At 37.5% G+C, this 19,057-nt stretch overlaps 1 protein-coding gene across 3 annotated transcripts in view; it reads left to right on the forward strand.

Annotated features, from left to right (window-relative positions):
* LOC112152399 (alpha-1,3-mannosyl-glycoprotein 4-beta-N-acetylglucosaminyltransferase C) overlaps window positions 1-19,057 on the forward strand; it is a 117,866-nt gene that overhangs the window by 47,470 nt on the left and 51,339 nt on the right. For 2 of the 3 annotated variants that reach the window (XM_024281956.2, XM_024281955.2), the window contains one exon: window positions 1,530-1,601. The exons of the other annotated variant lie outside the window; for it this stretch is intronic. In XM_024281956.2, coding sequence (XP_024137724.1) covers window positions 1,541-1,601 — 61 coding nt within the window. In that variant the 5' untranslated portion in view covers window positions 1,530-1,540. The remainder of the gene's footprint in view (window positions 1-1,529; window positions 1,602-19,057) is intronic. 3 annotated transcript variants of the gene reach the window in all.

Raw genomic sequence — 19,057 nt, forward strand, 5'->3', positions numbered from 1 at the left:
AAAGCTTCCTCATGCAACTTCTCTCGTTTTACACGCCGCCAGACTGCTTTTAGCGCTCAAACTAATAGAGAGAATCCGGTAGATTTTCAAAATAAAAGATTTCCATCTCAAAAAAAAAAAAAAAAATTCTCCTGCAGCTTGGTGGCAAGGGGTCCACGGACCGGTACCGGTCCGCGGCCCGGTGGTTGGGGACCACTGCTGTAGAGCACGTGTCTTATAGTCAAGGCCCAGAGGGTAATTCTATCCAGACCTCCAGATCTTTTTATTTCATCATTATTAACCCCAAATGTTCTCTTGTAACATCCCATTTTTGACGGAATTAATATTTTTATGGAGAGCAAAATATTCAAAGTTATTTGAGGTTTAGGTTGATTTATTCTGGAATAATATCTGTTTATATTCGTATTTATGTTAAAAAAAGTTACATACTAAAAGTTTTAACTACTTTGCTTTTTATGTATTCAGTAAATGTTGATCCTGTTCTGGGTTTTGGCCCCCAGTGTGATTGAGTTTGACACCCCTGCCGTAGAGTGTTCATGCACACCTTTTCTAAATGCCAGGTTAAGTAATGGGGAAGTGAGACGGAAGCATGTCGTATGGATTTAACATTTTTTCACCGTCCATTCCTGAACACTGTAGGGAACCTGTTAGCAATGTTCCCGTGTTCCTGGAGTGCAGTCTGACTCTCAGAGATTAGACAATGAGACAATCAGTGTGGATTTTGTGCGGACATTCTACAGGCGCTTACGTTAAAAAGAGAGTTGATGGTTTAATTTAAAGTTTCTCCTGGGCTGTTCAGCTGAGCCCCAAAAGCCACGCCCCTCAGAGGAGATTTCGGAAATAGAGGCTTCAGATCAACATGAAAAATGACTTTTTAAGACATTTAGGTTGTGAGATTTTGGTTAAAAACTTCATGATCATAATTACATAGATTACGTTTTTTTTTTTAATAAAAAAATTGTCATGGGGGACTTTACTCAATTAAGGGCACAATGTTAGGCTTTATTTTTCTCACATGCTTTAAAATCTTCAAATGATGAAATGCTGTAGAATGCAGAGTGAAAGCAATGACATAGTGTTCCAACTTGTCCTTTTTTGTGTGGTTATTTAACTCGTACTCAATTTAGCACAAAGAAACACAATTTTTTGATGTGAAAAGTTAGATAAACTTGGACTTTCTGGTTGCTGTTTCTGAGCTAGGTAATAAGCTCATTCTATTTAACCCTTTAACAGCGAAGCTGTAGTGTTTATGTTCTTTGATTTACTGTATTTTAATTATTAAAATTATAAATAAGTAGATTCTAAAGGAGAAAAGCGGCTCATCAAGCCGCTTTTCTCCTTTAGAATCTACTGGAACGATCGTGTTAACGGTTGAATAGTTACAGTATGTTAAAGATTTTGTGTTTAATTGACAGACAGCTCATTAGAGGAGCCAAAGAAACAGAGATTGGAGATAGGAAACAAAGCCATAGCTGTCCTGAGTTTTTCTCCTCTTTGTCTTCCTGTACCTCTCCGGCTGTCACATGCAGTCTGAGTGTCCATGCCAGCACAGAAGGCAGCCTCTCACAAGCAGCAGACGACACCAGCGGAGCAGCAGACGGGTAAGAGTGCCTCTGAGTTCACATCTCCAATTGCTTTCTGATGCCGGACTCACTTTTGTTGCATGCGGTAATTGTTGCATGTAATGCGACTCTTGTCACCAGAGCAACAGCCGAGCGACGTGTCTGACTGTGTCACATCGTCCAAATGTGACAAGTCGCAGCTTCAGATGTATGAAAAAAAATCTGTGTGGAGAGTTTCATCAGGAAAACAAGGAGGAAGGAACAGCTTCATTTAGGTGTTTTTGTAAGAAGTGTTTTATGGAACGCCAATCTTTGGATTGTCTTCAATATAGACGTGGCCCAAACTTTCTGTTTACTTCTGATTTTATAACCATTTACCGGTAAAAGTCTGACAGTTTTTAAACGTGTTTGCTCCTGAAAAACATTTTCTTTCAGAGCATCTTTTTGACAGCGCTCGTGTTTTTCACTATGTTTTTGTTACCATATTGATAGTTAATATTCCCATTTAGTCCTCAGTTTTTCTCAGCATTTCTTTTCGAGTCTTCACAGTACTGTCAGTGCCAAGCCATTTTTGAAGAGGATCACAGTGATAAGTGCTTGGATCCTCATGGAGAGTAGCAGCTGCCTGCGCCTCCTCTTTCCTGGCACAGAAACTCTGTCATGGACCGCTGGGCTCCCTGTTTCATATTCAGCCACATGTGAAGAGCTCAGTTCCAAAATGACACGGACTCAAAGTGAGGCGGAAAAAATCCCAGTGCTGGTGCCAAAGACACAAAAAGATACCTTTAGACATGTTTACAACTCCACCTCCTTAATCACTTTGCTCCTAAGATAATTACTTATTTCATTTATTTTCATTTATTTATTCATTTATTTGTTTTTTAGAACTTGGGTGTCAAACTGAATCGCACAAGGGCTCAAAATCCAAACACAATTAAAATATTTATTAGACACTAAATTTTTAAAACTTTAAAAGAATTTTTTTACCTTTACTCTGAATAAAAACAGACAGGAATATAACTCCAAAATAAATCAACCTAAACCTTAAAGGGGCCATACTGTGATTTTCTTAATCCTTTCAGAGTGAGTTATATCCATATACTGTATATGGTCATATATTACCTTTGCAACACTAAAAAAAGCAAAAAAATTATGAAATATTAGTTATTTTCACGAGTTTCTTCCTACCGAGCCCTGGGCCTTGACTTTGACATGCGTGCTATAGGAGAAATTTGACATATGTGCACATCAAGAACAAAGGTTATCTCCAGCTGAAGAGCTTAGGGCAGGGGTCTGCCACCTGAGGTTCCACATGTTCCTGTGCTTTAGTCCTCCATTATGGCTCATTTTCTTCACAGGCAAAATTCTGAAAGTACAGAATCACATTTACAAGTAAAGATTTAGAAAAAAGACATTTTAAAAAAATGTTATATATATTATATTCAAAATTATATTAATATATATTATATATTTTATAGAAGAAGACATGCCTAGGACATACGACTAGAAAATGTCATGTTTTACTTAAATTTCTCTCATTTCTGAGTAAATCTGCAGCAGGACGAAGGTTCTATTTGACACAAGCTGCATTTTATTTTGGAAGCAACCCATATTATATTATATTATATTAACTCCGGAGCTCCGGCGTTTATGTTCTTTGATTTACTGAGCTGCTTTTCTCCTTCAGAATCTACTGGAATTATCATTACCGACAACACCTCAGGTGTTGAAGGGGCCATGCCGTGATTTTCTTAATCCTTTCAGAGTGAATGATATCCATATATATCATCATGTACTACGAATACACAAAAAAATATTTAAGAAATATGAGTTATTTTCTTGAGGTTTTTTTCCTACCCGTAAGTAAAACGACTCGATTCCTGAAGCTCCACCTACTGTTGCGTGTGGCTGCCGCCCTTTTATTGATGTCATGACACAATTGGAAGATGCATGGTATTCTGCTTCTAAAATGAAAGTTTTTTGCTGATCACCGCTAGCTCTGTGGAGAAATTGAGTGTTGGTGTTGGACTGGGGCGGAGCTGTCAGAGCAGACTCTTCCTGGAAGGGGCGGTCTCACTCTGTGATGTGTGCATTTGAGGACCCACTGCTTTTCATGGGTCTGGGAGGGGCTGCTGTTGAGAGTGCAGGTTTTTAGAGCATTACTCAGAAATGTATGAATGGATCAAAATACCGCTTTGAGATTCTTTATCGTGGGGACTGAACAGTAAAATACACATAAAAAAATTAAGTAGAATTTTCATGGAAGGGCCCCTTCAAAGGGTTTGTTTGTTTGTTTGTTTATTAAGGATCCCCATTAGCTAATGGACATTCCAGCAGTTATTCTTCCTGGGGTCCCACTTTCTTAAAAGCACAAATGCGATACATAAACAAACAGATATACTTGTACATGTACACACCACAAAAAATGTAAATAGATATAATACGACAAATACAATAACAAACAAAACAAATCAAAACACAAACAGATAAAACACAAAAACTCCACAATTATCTTGGTTCTATCCAGGTTGGAAACTCTGAATTCAGGACCTGACTTCAGCCTAGAACAACACTTTAAAACCAACAACACATCCAGTTTTAGTCCAGTGCAGCTTTTTTATCGTTGTTGAGTGAAAATGAAAAGTCTTAGTCTTTTAGAAAAATTATTTGTATTCATTTGTGTAACTAAGTATTGTGGTTCTGAATTCCACGCCACCATTGCTCGATACTGAACCCTTCCCTGACCATAACCAGACCGACATGAAGGTAAAAGAAATCGACTCTCACTTGATTGTCGTGTAGAATGTTGATGTACATCACTAAAGAAACATAAATTACTATATAAAATCTCAGGTCTTTTATTGATAATAATATCGTGAATGAGATTAATTAAAAGGTACTTAATTCTGCCTCTCACACATAGCCAGCCCAACTGACGATTCATCGTAGTGATACTTGTTGTAGAAGGACAGTTTAAAGCAAGTCGAGCTGCTTTGTTTTGAGCTATTTGTAATTTATTTAGATTTGATTCTGTTGTATTCGACCAGATAGTGGCGCAGTAGTCAAGGTGTGAAAGGACTAAGGACTCAACTATCATCTTCTTGGTATTACCAGGCATATATTTTTGACACTGTCTGACCATAGCCATACTTCTTCCCATTTTACCCAATATTTGCTTCGCTTGATTATTCTATGTCATTTTGCTGCCCACAACAACCCCAAGAAGTTTAGCTTCAGATACTTGTTCAATTGGGCTCCCATTCACAGACAGATTAAGAACAGGTGAATCTTTCAATAAATAGCTTGATCCCAACATCATACATTTAGTTTTTTTCTGCATTAATGACCAACCTATTTACATTAAACCAATTCTCAACTGCTCTCAACTCATCATTGAGATCTTGACTCAGATGATGTGCATTGGTGCCAGACATATAGATTGTAGAATCATCAGCATAAAGTGCAATAGTGGCATGTTTCAAAACAAAAGGTAAATCATTCATAAAAATTGAAAATAAAAGTGGTCCCAAGCAGCTGCCCTGTGGTACCCCACAACGTAGCTTTTGCTTCTCTGAATAACTGCCATTAAACAAAACAGTGAATGATCTATTATCAAGATAACTTTTAATCCATTCAGTGGCAGAAGTTTCAAACCCATAACTATTCAGTTTATTTATCAGTAACTCATGATCCAGTAAATCAAAAGCTGCACTTAAATCTAAGAATACAGTCCCAACCATTCTTTTTTCTTCTATTTCATGTAACCAGTCGTCTGTTATTTGTGCTAAAGCTGTTGTAGGGGAATATCCTTTCTTATAAGCATGTTGATGGATGAAATTCAACCTATTTTTATTAAAATAGAAATTAATTTGATCATAAACAATTTTTTCCGTTATTTTGCTAAGAATTGGCAAAATACTAATAGGTCGACTATTTTTACCAGAGAAAGGTTCTTTGCTGTTTTTTAACAAAGGCACTATTTTGGCTGTTTTCCAGGCAACAGGACAGATACATTTTTCTAAACTCAAATTAATTAGATATCGTATGGGTAAAGCAATCACATTAAATACTAATTTCAACAAGTATGCATCAATTTCATCTGTGCCTGCTGGTTTTATTTTAATTGATTTTAAGATGTCCTCAACAGCAGTTAAATTTACTTTTCCAAATTTAAATGTACACAACTTATTACCTATAATTTTATCTTTAATTATTTGACAGGATGATTGAGTTGTATGTTTGAAAATAATATTTTCTTGTAAAGTGTGAATTTTCCTTTTAAAATAGTCACCTAAATAGTTTGATATATCTCTAGGTTTTGTCAAAAAGGATCCATTCGCTTCCAGAAAAGTTGGAGTGGACTTAGCTTTTCGTCCTACTAGTTCATTTAATATATTCCACATTTTGTTATTATCTGTTTTCACGTTCATAAATTTCTGTCCATTATATGCTTTTCTTTTAGATCGGTTTAGCTTGGTCACAATATTCCTTAATTTTTTATACTTATTCCATACTTCTTTATTATCAGATGTTATTGCTTCTGACTTCAGTTTGTCTCTTTGCTTCATATGTTCTTTAAGCTCTTTATCTAACCAAGGAGAAGCACTGCTTCTAACACTCATTTTCCTCACTGGAGCATGTTTGTTCATAATTGGTATGATTAAATTGTTGAACACTTCTAAGGCTTTATCTGGATCCTTTTCTAAAAATACTTGTGACCAATCAACACTCATCACATCTTCCACGTAACTATTTTCATTGAAATTTTTAAATGTTCGTTTGATTATGAAATTTTGTCCAGATTTGGGAACTTTAGTCTTCCTATTTATTACAGTTAAATTATGATCACTGAACCCAACACAAATTGACCTAGCTTTTGAAAAAAGAACAGCCGCACTTGTAAAAAGTAAATCAATACAGGTAGATGTTTTTGTTCCATCTGCTTTATAAAAAATTCTAGTTGGCGTTGATACCACTTGTTGCAAATTACAAATATTTGAAATGGATTCTAATTTATTTTTAAGAGAGCAGCTTTTTAAATTCCAGTCGATATTCAAATCATCTAGGAAATAAATTTCTTTATTTAAATCACAGACTTTATCTAACATATAAGAGATCTGATCTAAACAGAATATTGATGCATTTGGAGGCCTATAACAGCAACCAACGAGAATTGGTTTTATATGCAATAATTGTATTTCCAGCCATAACACTTCTATTACTAAACAACCCAGATCAGTTCTAACTTTTAGAGGTGTCTGATTTTAAACATAAAAAGCTACTCCACCCCCATTTGCATTTCTGTCATGTCTATATAAACTATAACCATCTATATTTAAGAGAGAATTATCCATAGTGACATCTAAATGTGTTTCACTCAAAGCTAAAATATGCAAATTATATTGTCCTAGAATACCAATAATGTCCTGTACCTTATTTCTTAAACTGCAGATATTCAGATGGGCTATCTTCAAACCTTTATTTGCTAAAGCCATGATTTAGATTTTTTGCATTGAAAAGTGAAGCAATACATTTAACAAAACAAAATAAAAAAAATGTCAACAAAAAAGCCAAACAGGAAAGACCAACATATTTTTCCATCCTCTTAAACACAAATGACATGCACATCCTTCTCCCAAGCATCTGTAGCCACCAATTGTTTTTTAAGTCCAGTTCAGACCTTTAAACAACACAAATTCACGCCGACTTTGGTCATTCACGGAAAATGTTCCAAACAAAAAATACAAACCATAACTGCAATATCTGTTTTCCTTTCTCCGCTTAAACAGCAGTTCGCAAACCAAAAAAATCGACAAATAATAATTCATACCTGTGCGTAAGGTAGTCTACTTCACTGCTTCAATCACCGTTTCTACGTAGTCCTCCGCAGCCTGATGATCCATAAACATTTTAGTCTCTCCTCTGAAAGTCAGAATCAAGGTGGCGGGATGAATATTTCCATGTTTCACTTCTGCTTTCCACAATTTTGCCCGAACTTCCCGGAAGCTGTCTCTGGCCTTCACAATCTCCGCCGTAAGGTCTGGAAAAAACCGCAGCGTCATCCCCGAAAGTCGAACTTTCTTTCTTTCTTTGCTGCACGTAGAATCTCCTCTCTCGCAGTCAGTCGGTTAAAATATAAGGCTGTATAACATCTCAAACAAAAAAACTGGATACATTCAAAACAGCAGCAAAAAAAAAACAAAATATCAAAAAAAAAAATAAATGATTGGAAAAAAAAAAAGATCTTTCAGAAAATATTTATAAATAAAAGAATATACCTAAAAGAACAAAATTGTTCCATTGGATTTCTTTTTTTTAACTAAATTGAATGTCAAGGCATGTAAATCTTGAAACCATGAAATAGGTATTTTTGAATTTCAAGATCTTTTTGACAGATGGAACATTCATTATCTTGTATATTATATCTTAAATGTAAAAACTCTTTACACAGATAGATGGTTATAATTGTTTTAAAGCTAAACAGTGAACTTAGTGGTTCTTGCTGGGTTTTGGTCGGTAAAAAAAGGGTCCAGCACTTTTAGCATCATAAGTTGCAGACCCCTCAGTTAGGGGGTCTTCAGCTAATAGAGATAGAGCGGGGAGATATTTTGGAGGGAAACATTATCCAGCATTTGGTTATTAAAAAAAACATTGTATTTTGAGTCACTGACAATGTGTGGTTAACCAAAATGACTGGTTTTAATAATATGTTTGCACAAAAAGAGGTGTCAGAATCATTGCAAATGTTCTCTGTTCTCTGAAGCTGGGGGGTGACGAGCAGAAAGGACAATGACTAACACATCTCACCCTGAGGTCTCATGTAAGACAACGCCCGCGGTCCGTCTGTGCTTCTGCAGCCGTTCCTGATCTCTGCTACGCTGTTCATTCAGAGCGGCCCTGCTGGAATTGCTGCGGTCTGTCCCACAGGAGTCCCAGGACTGTCCCCTCCACTCTATTTTACACTCAGACTGCTCTGTTACTCAGCTGTGACTGAACCACTTCAATCTGCAAACAACAGATCAAGTTGGCAGGACGTCAGACATGACAAAAACATGAAGTTTATCACTTCAGTTCAGATTAAAGCTCAACAGCCCCTAAAAAGAACCAGAATTTACTATCAACACAATTCTGGATGTTGGAAACATCCTTTCAACAGGGAAAGAGGAATTTCATTCTGTGATGGTCTCATTAAAGTAAAAGATTTTTCCGAAACATTTCTAAAATGCTTCTGTTAAGAAGTTTGATTTACACCAAGATGTTTGCCAGTTTGATGTCAGTCTAAGTCAAATGTATTGCCTCAATAAAACATTAACCCTTTAACACACGTGTCAAAGTCAAGGCCCGGGGGCCGGATCCGGCCCTCCAGGTAATTCTATCCGGCCCTCCAAATCATTTTATTTTGTTGTTATTATTGGGCCAATGTTATCTTGCGCTCATTTCTAACAAAATATATTCTTATAGAGAGTAAAATACTGAAAGTTATTTAAGGTTTAAGTTGATCTATTCTGGAATAATATTCCTGCCTTATTATTAAATATAATTTTGTTTAAAAGTTACAGTTTTAATGTTTCAAAAATTGTCATTCTACTAGTTTTTTGGACGTTTTTGACATTTACTAAGATTTTTTAGGCTATTTTAGAGTTTAGCTAATATTTTCAGCTACATGCTAGCTGTTTTGGCTAATTTCGTTTTTTTCATTTTATTTTTAGAATATTTTGAAGTTTTGGTATTTTTTCAGCTACATGCTAGATGTTTCGGCTAACCTAAGTTTTTTTTTTAAGGCTAATTAAGCATTTAGCTAATATTTTAGCTTCAGCGTTTTCAGCTACCAACTGCAGCATTTTTACCTATCAATTTCAGCATCTTTAGCTATCAGCACTATAGCATTCACACTAGCATTATCACAGGTAATGCTATATATCTAGTTCATAAAAAAGTTACATTTTTAAAGTTTTAAAAGTAGTTTTAGAGTGTTCAATAAATATTTATCCTGTTCAGCCCACGACCTAAGGTGTGTTTTGAATTTTGGCCCTCTGTTTGATTGAGTTTGACACCCGTCGTTTAACACCAGACCTCCCGCCTTTCCTTTCCTTTGATTTTTAAATGTTTAAATTTTTTAATTGTTAAAACAATAATTACAGTAGATTTTAAAGTCTATGTAAATGCTTTTCAAAGTGTGTCCAAATAAATTACAAGAGAATTTGGCTACAGAGAAAAAAATTTGGCTCTGGAAAAGTAACAGCCAGAAGTCCTTCCCCCTGCTGGAGTCGGCCGCAAAAAAATCATCATAGTGCCCAAAATCATTAGCTGGAAGTCCTCGCCCGGAACCTCGATTTAAGCTTTAGAGCTTTTTTCCTGTTTCTTCTCTCTTTTTTTATACTTTGTTTGATATTTTTTCTCCGGGACACTCTCTGTCACGGAAAAAAAACTGCATTTCGTCGACTTTTTCTCCAGAGGTAAACAGGTGTAGTTCTACAAATGTGAACACTTGGTAATATTGACACGAAAGAAATGAAATGATCAACGTTCTCTGTCCCATTTGAAGCTCATCTTCACATTAAACTGTTAGACAGTTGCAGTTTATTCACATTTAAAAGTTAAAAAGCTGATAGTTCTGTCAGTCTTAAAAGGATTTCCTAAAGTTTAGGACATTTCTGCTTATGCAACCGGCTAAAGTTGCAAAAATTTCCCTCTTCAGGTTACAGATCTTCATTTGACCAGAGGCCGCTCCGTTTTTAAGGTTATTTTTGGGCTCTACAAAATTCACAACCTTTGAATTTGTGTTGAAAGTCAGACCAGGTCAAACTTTAACCAATCAGGGTCTCTGATTTTGTAGTGACGTTTGGGTAGTGTTCTTTTAGATTCAGGAAAGTATCAACGGTTTGAAAATTGATAATGAAGAAGAAATGAATCACTGCGGTTGTTGTTTGGCTGGAATTCTATGACACCAAGTCTTTCATATATCGGAATAGAGCTGTAAAAGAAAAAGTCTGGAACCAGACTCACCAGATTTGCACCGCTTTGACATTTCACACCAAACCTCTTCCAGCTATATCAGTCAATATGTTTTTTTTTTTGCTAATATATATCTAGGGATACATTCGATTATATATTTCTAATTTACGTTGGTCCTTTATCTGTCTTTCTTCCCACTGTTTCTTGAAAGATATTAAGTTCCTTTTTTAATTTTTTTTTTTATTATTATTATATTTTATTGTATTTTTTTATTTAATTTATCTATTTGTGTTACTATTATTATTTTTTGTCTCAGCATTACCTGGACAACACAGGATTTATTAATCTAAGTTGAACTGAATCCAAACAAAAACGAATTGAATTTTGTTTATATTGTACAACTTTGCTAAAAGGTCTCTCTGTGCCTTATTTGTTTGTTGTCCATTCCTAATAAAAGTATAATAACAAAAAAAACCTCTTCCAGCTGTAGTTACGTGCACGTGTCGTGCACTAGTCTCGGGTAGCGGCAGTCCAGTGTGAGCACCATATGGTGAAAGCATGTTCAGGGCATATTTAGAACGTTTTTGAAGGCTCCACACATGCCTGGTGTGAATGTAGCCTCAGACTGAGGGAGACAGGATTAGATTTGAGTTGCTTTCCTATGAACAAAGACCGTTTTGAACAGATACAGTTTTGAATCCAAGAATTGTGACTAAAATGTCTTCAAAAAGCTCGTAGATTAGAATCTAAGACTCTTAAAGGAGTTGACTTCTGCTCCGAACTTCTGATTGGAGGTCAAGGCGTAGCATCTTCAGCACTTCATCTGCTGTGGGGCAGATTAGCTTTCTCATTTCTCTTGTGTTTCTCAGAGTGTTTGATCTACTTCCCACTAACTTTTGTCAAGTTAGAGGCAAGGGTATGGGGGGTGGGGGTGCAGTCCCATAAGGCTCAATTATGCCTCATACTGATAACGACCTGAAAAGGCAGGAGGCCGGCTAGAATGAAAACAGGAAACGAGGGGCGTAGGGTGGTGGGGATTACTGCGGATTGTCTGATATTATCTGGCTTTTGATCAAGAGGCCGTGTTGGCAGGCGGAGCACATAATCCACTCCCTTTCCCTCGTCGATTCCAAAAGTGTCTGCAGCGGAGCAGAGCGAGACATCGCTGACCACTTTTGATGCCCTCAAAACACAAACTACACAGCAGGTTCAGCTCCTAGTTCAGTCAAACCTTTGTATTTGATCTTTGGGTTGAAATTTCACAGGCCACCTATGCCTGTTTCAAAATAAGACACAGCTCATTCTTTTTACATTTGTTGGGTTTTCTACTTTTTTCTACTGAGTGTTTCTGAGTTCACTGAAAGTCTATTTCCAGTAGAGACTCGATTTTCTTTATTTATAAGCTTGTCTACATGTTTCCCTTTGAAAATGGCCAAATCCTACATGTAAATCTTGATTTTGATACAGGTTTAAAAAGAACTGAGGCTGTTTTTTTCTCCTGTAACTAAAATCACAAAGCTTTTTCTGAAGAATGCAGTCGAATGAAGCCAATCATGGAGCCTTTAAAATCCACAAAGAATCCAAGTCAGAACACCAGGAGCCGAGCTTTGCAATCAGCTCTGTCTTTATGTCCTCCATCGCTCAAAAAAGAAAGAGACAGAAAGAAAAGAGTTGGATCTCAGGTGAAAAATGCCTGCAAAAGGCACAGATGTGGTCAAGAACTGTAAAATCAATGACTCACTGTCTTCATTCTGATTTTCTTGCTTTGACACAGTTTTATGCAAACTCAAAATCATAATGTGTATTTAACTAAAAATGCAGAAAAAATGTGTTAATATGCCCCTCCTAGAAGAATCTTTTTTTTTTTCTTTTTTCATTAAATATTATTCAATTCAATTACTAGACGCCCATTGCATCGTTTTAAGAGCTGACTGGGACTCCACCTGAATAAATCCAGCTGCAATGTGGATGTGAGGCTCGGTGAAGGTTAACAGTATCAGATGATGATATCACACATGAGTGAGGTGAGTGGAGTCCATGTCTAATGATTCAAATTGCCACTTTCACCTCCACTGGAGAAAGTAATTATCACAAAGTCACATGGACCTCTAGGAGGTCAAGTGGTCCATAAGCGACGAGCAACATCAGGCGATCACAGCATCCATTATAGATCATTCTTCAGTAATTGTGTTTCTGAGCATCTATAATGTCAAGGAGATGAGTAAAATGATGGGGAACCAGTTCAGTAAAATGATTTTTGGTATTTCACTGAACTAGAAAAAAAAATGAACTGTTTCACCTTGAACAGTCAAGATGAAGCTGAACAGCTAAAATGCTGGAGATATCACACTGTTCTCTGACTGCAGAGAACTCAAGATTGTTCTGTGTTCACTCATTCCAGAGCCTCATCCAGTGCATTCAGCAAGTGTGTGCATAACCACAAATGTTTGGATAAATTAATTCCCCAACATTCTTTCTGGCTGAAATTCACTCATGTCTTGGGGAAAAAAAAACTGTCATCTTGCTTGATGTGTTTTATTGAGAGACAGTAACACCCTCAAATTATAGAATGTGTTTGGTCCTGAAGCACACAAAGCATGAACCGCAGGGGAAGATCTGCTTTGCAGGAAATTAATTAAAATTAAACAGACTCCCCCCCCAAAAAAGAGTCAAATTGAAAGTTTTCAATGACATGAATACAAGTGAGGTTAAATGTTGAGAATCTGCAACATGTTAAAATGGGGGTGAGACAGACATGTTCTGGGAGACACGTGTTCTGCTTGTTGCTTCCTGCTCATGTTGTGGCGTGTTAACAACAGCATTTACACAAGAAGTAAATCTCCGCCTTTTTGTTTCGCTCAAGAACAAAGAAATCTTTTTTGGCATTTAAGAACATCATACAAGTTTTCTCTTTCCCACAAGATAACTACTAGGGAGCAGTGGATGCAGTTTGTTTTTTTTCCTAACAGTTGCTTACTTATTTTGTTTGTACTACTCATAGAGAACAGCTTTTTGTTGTTTTCTCACCAAATGAAATTTGCATGTCAGTAGCATCCAGATTCAACGCCTAGTCAATGTGCAGACGAGATCAGAGGTTCTGCTGCTCGTTTTGACAGTCCGGCGTGGTGCGGCGGTCTGGTAGCAGCACGTTTTGGCCATTGAGGCACAATTTGTCAAAGAATCGAAACACTGGCGATGAAGATGTGTCGTATCAACCAATAAGGGACCCAGCTTTGGCCTGTGAATGGTTGATGAGGTGATCAGTGAGTAAAGTCCAAAACCAACATGGAGGACAAAATGTTCATTATACACCTGAGGCAATGATAAAAAAAGTCCTTTAATTTTATTCAAATATTATTTTTTCCCTCCTTGGACTGATGTGAGACGGCAAGTTGTCAAAGTGGGTCACAGAGAGACAGGAGCTTGTGCAAAATACATTTGCAAACTGCAAATATGTTGTATTTTCTTCACTATCTGGAACACTGAAAAGCTAAACGACAGTCTACCTTACAAAGCAGAGTGCCTCAGATATATATTTGTGATTGTGCTTACTGATCTCAACGCCTAGAGATGTGTTTTTCAGTCACGTGACTCCTCCAGTTCATCACAAAATCAAGAAACTTGTAGGAAACTTTTGCTTCCGAAGGTGCTGCAGGAATTTCCCAGGTGGGGAACGCTGTTGATGATCACACTAGGCTGTCCAACACGCACACACTCACAGCGAGCCTGCATGGAGAAATGGCATCAGCTGATTCAGAAGCAGCTTGAGAATATCTTAAAAATCATGGAGGATAATTATCATCCAGAGCAGATATTTATTATGGATGAAACCAGAAAATTCTTGAAAGAGATGTCCTCTTGCACCTATTTGATGAAGAAGGAAGCACATGCTTTTTTTAAGGCACAGAGAAACAGAGTGACAATTCTCATGAAAAGTTTGTAGTCTATTGCTCTGGATTAAAAAAACTCTATGTTGAGAAATACAAAGCATGATCAGTGTTTTTGAACGGTATGGATCAGTAGCAGAGATTTTCGGTCACGGGGTGGTGGAGGGGTAAGACAGAGATTGGGAGTTATCCGTATTCGGGGTATTTGTGCAGGTCTCAGGTCTGTAACCCCCACAAATAAGAGGGTAATACTGTATTTCCACCTCTACAGTCTGTTCAGATACAAAAACATGATCGCATTTGTCAGTTGCGGTATCCTATTGTAAAAAATTGGTCACATTTTGAAAATTACAGTATTTTCTCGTGTATCTTGGCGTAACTTCCTGCCAGAAGTTACTCGGATCACTCGCGAGTAACTTCAGTTTGGCACCTATCGTCTGGTTGATACCAGACGATAGGTGCCACGATAGGTGCCAAACTGAAGCGGCCTCCGCTCCGTGCTGCTTCACAGTGCTTCTTAGTGCGGTATGAACCAGGCGTACGTTTTTTGAATAATGATGGTCAATGAGACAGATGTGGCTTTGGGATAATTGGGTCATGAGTTTGAGCCGCAGAGTTTCTTGATTTATTTAAGAAATTTTGACTCACTAACTACTTTTATTTGATTTACTTGCATATTGGTGTTTGGTGTCCTCCTCTTCAGATGACATGGTACTATTAGATACTGTCCATAAGACAGCCCGTTAGTCATCTCTCAACGGGGAAGTTTCAATGTTCCAGCATTGCAGGTAGGAGCAAAAGAACACAGCATGAACAATTCAAAAGAAAGCATCATGCATCACACTATACCCTCAGTCCCCCGCAGATAGTACTAAAATGTGTTCACACAGCACTGCTAAATGTACATTTCCACTTGAAGAAAACATGTAACACTATGAAACCCAGAAGGAACAAACACACAATAAAGTCTTTAGTTTTATATTTTTTTTGGATAAACATAGTCAAAAACAAATCTGTGTGGTCAATGAAAGAAGCTTCCATTCTTCTGTTCTCACATTTTTATGTGCCTGATTTGACCATGACTGTCTGTTTGAGGTCAAAGTTCATATTTTGCATTAATGTTGTTAGCTCTAAAAATTTTTGGTGCCAAATTTGACGAGCGCTGAGTTTTGAATGTTTTTCCTTTCAGAACAATAATTATGTCCTCCACTGGTTGCTGGCCCGACACTTACAAGCTTTTATTCATCTGGGACACAGTATGTATGGCTCGTAAAAAATGTATTAAAATCATAAAAAGCGTCAAAAAGACATATGTGTAAAGTAGTTATTGCTTAAGAAAGACCTTCAGAAATGCTTTTTACTGCAGTTTCTAGTTTTATGACTCTCAAAAATTAATCATTAACATCCTCTCCAAAAAAGTGGGTCTGTGTGAGTATGGAAATGAAAAAAACGAGTTATTTATGAGGGAGATTCTAGGGACTGATATGCTGTGATGATGAGATTTTTGAAACTGACCAAACGAGATTCGTAGACAGTCCGGTGATGACTGAACGTGTCAGAGTTTGAAGAAAAGCCGTCTGGGCTTATTCCAATCTTCTCTTCATTTCAGCAACCTGCAGCTTGGTTAAGGAGTGACACTTCTGCACATGCTCAGTGTTGGTACTTTAATTTGACAAAATGTAAAACCTGTCTGTGATTGGACGGGCACAGTGTTTCATGTTCAGGGCTCATGCCCCCCGCTTCATTTTTAAACCTCAGAGAATTTCGTCTCTGCTGTCACTTCTGAGCTCTGAAGTTTCTGCTTTGGTTTCTGCGCTCTCCACTCGGTCTGTTCCCATCAGAGTTTAGTCTGACCTGACAGTGTCATCAGCCTCCTTTGTTTTCTGTCTCCATAAAGTTTCCTAGGAATTGTGTTAACATTTTCCAAATCCACTGATAGCATGTTAAAATCATTACTGTTTGAACTATTTTTCATAAAGATCTGAAAGTTGAACCATCAGGGACAGTAATCTTAACACTTTCAACACCGTGAACCAACGAGATAAAAAGGAAATGACACTTTCTGTCGCACAATTTCTTTCAGATACACAACAGAAGCATGATTACATTTCCTGGATTTCATCTGAACACTGTCTTATTTTCAAATATATTATTTCTCCTTCACAGTAGTTTAGCTAATGTTAACAAAAGGGATTTTTTTTTTTTTTTTTAGCAAACTCATAGTCTTTGTCAGTCTAAATGCCAATCAAATCATTTGATTTCAATGCAGTTTTCAAATGTGCAGTTCCTCTAAACTACAACAGCCCTGCGTACAGGACGTCATGTTTGCAGTCCATCATCGCTTCACTTTAGGTGTTTGCTGCATTCTGGTTGTTGGGTATTTGTTGATTCTGAAAACTTCTTTCATTTAATGTTGGGGTTGTGATGTTTATTGACATCAAAAGCAAGGAAGTGACACACTGTGTTCATATTGTGGTGCCCGTCCACTGTTGGGTGCAGCTTCTTAAAATTCCTCTGATATCTGAAGACTTACATTCACCAGCCACATTATGAGACACACCAGCTCAACCGCTCGTTAACACAAATGACTTATCAGCCAATCACATGGCAGCAACTCAATGCATTTAGGTATGTAGACATGGTCAATAGGATCTGCTGCAGCTCACACCAGCATCAGAACGGAGAAGAAAAGTGATTGAAGTGACTTTGATCGTGGTATGGTTGTTGGTGTCAGACGAGCTGGTCTGAGGATTTCAGAAACTAATGATCTACTGGGGTTTTCACCCACAACCATCTACAGAGAATGGTCAGAAAAAGAGAAAATATCCAGAGAGCAGCAGTTCTGTGGGTGGAAATGTCTTGTTGATACCAGAGGTCAGAGGAGAATAGTCAGACTGGTTCCAGCAGATAGAAAGAAAACAGTAACTCAGATGGTTACAATTCACACAGACTCACCAGAACTGGACAATAGAAGACGGAAACACGTCGTCTGGTCTGATGAATCTCCATTTCTGCTGCTACATTTAGATGGTAGGATCAGAATTTCACATCAACTACATGAAAGTGTGGATCCATCCTGCCATGTATCAACTGTTCAGGCTGGTGGTGGGGGTGTCATGGTTCCAACCCCACAGTCTACCCTCGTATCGATGCTGACCATGTCCATCCCGTTATGACCATCATCTTCTGATGCTACTTCCAGCAGGATAAGACTCCATGTCCTAAAGCTGGAATCATCTCAGAGTGGTTTCTAGAACAATCAGTTCACAATCAGTTTCTTGTGTGTACAGCAGTTTTCCAGCCAGAGCATCAGTTGTTGAAAAGTTTCTGATTTTGCTTTACAGACATTTAGTGTGGTTGAATAACATTTGTAGCTCTCTTTTTGGTTGAAGTAATTTCTAAAGTGAGTGAATGTGGCCTCACCTGAGGGTTAAATTGTTTGTTAAAGACACTCTAGTAGACCATGTAAGCCAACAAATAAAAGCTTCACAGCAGCTGTTTGTTTCAGCGTTCGTAGGTACAGTATATCGAGTTACCTAAAGAATGTCTTTAAGGAAGTCAACCTTTCAAAGTGTTTGATTGACAGATTCGCCCAATTCCTCTTTCAAATGGAAGGGGTGTGGACTTCTAACGAGGTCACTCCTGATTGGTGAAGAGTAGTTGCCATAGACATGTTCACTCAATGGCAAAAAATGCCGAGTGAATTGACTTCCTTTCATTGAAGCTGGAAGTAAGCCAGTCACCGGGTGATGTCACACTCCCTCTCTCAGTCCAGTTCTCATGTACAGTCAATGGGGACAGCTAACTAGCAGCTGTCTGAATCCCACTTCCCCTCACTACACCGTGTGAAAGCAAATCAAACTCTGAGTTGTCTTTGACTGACATTAGTAAAAACAAAACCCATTTGGAACCAGGCAGATCTCATCCGTGTCAAGCCGAGGTGATGCTTCCCCCCAAAGGTGTGGAGCAATTTACGACCTCTCTCAGCTGTGATAGTAAACAGAAACCTACCTTGGTTTAACAAAGGGACAGACATTCTGTTGGTCCATTTTGTTAAAAACTTCTCACAATTTCAAGAAGAAGTGTACTATCATGAATAGTGTATATTGTTTGTCTGGTTCACATAAGGAACGTTGGTGATTTTCTTGAGATTAAAGGTTATGAAGTAATCATTTTAAAACTATCAACTGGGTATTACATGCTGTTACCTTTTATATGAATTATGCAACCTTTTATGTTTTGCTTTTCAATCAAACGTATATATAGGACTTATTCGTATACACATAAATTTGTTCCCACAATGTTCGATAAGAGAACTTTTATCTCCCTTAATCCGACACCAGAGGCACGCACAAAGAAGGGTGAAAGTCACACCCCACATATTTGAATATCAGCAGTTCATTGGGACGTGCAAATTAGCCGATCGTAAACGAATTTAAATGAGACTTAGTTAGGTAAATCTTGTCCTGCCCCTAAGAGTTAAAAGCTGGAACCCAAGCCAAGAACTCAATTCTTTAGGGTTTTTTTTCCAGGTTTGTCAGTTTTTGTCCGAGTTTTGCTCTTCCTTAGAAGTTAGTTTTTTTCTTTGGTTATTGATTTTCCTTAGAGTTTCTTCTACATTTTGTCTTCAGCTAATTCAGAGACTGACTCCAA

The sequence above is a fragment of the Oryzias melastigma genome, linkage group LG6, assembly GCF_002922805.2.
Source record: "Oryzias melastigma strain HK-1 linkage group LG6, ASM292280v2, whole genome shotgun sequence".
Taxonomy (NCBI): domain Eukaryota; kingdom Metazoa; phylum Chordata; class Actinopteri; order Beloniformes; family Adrianichthyidae; genus Oryzias; species Oryzias melastigma.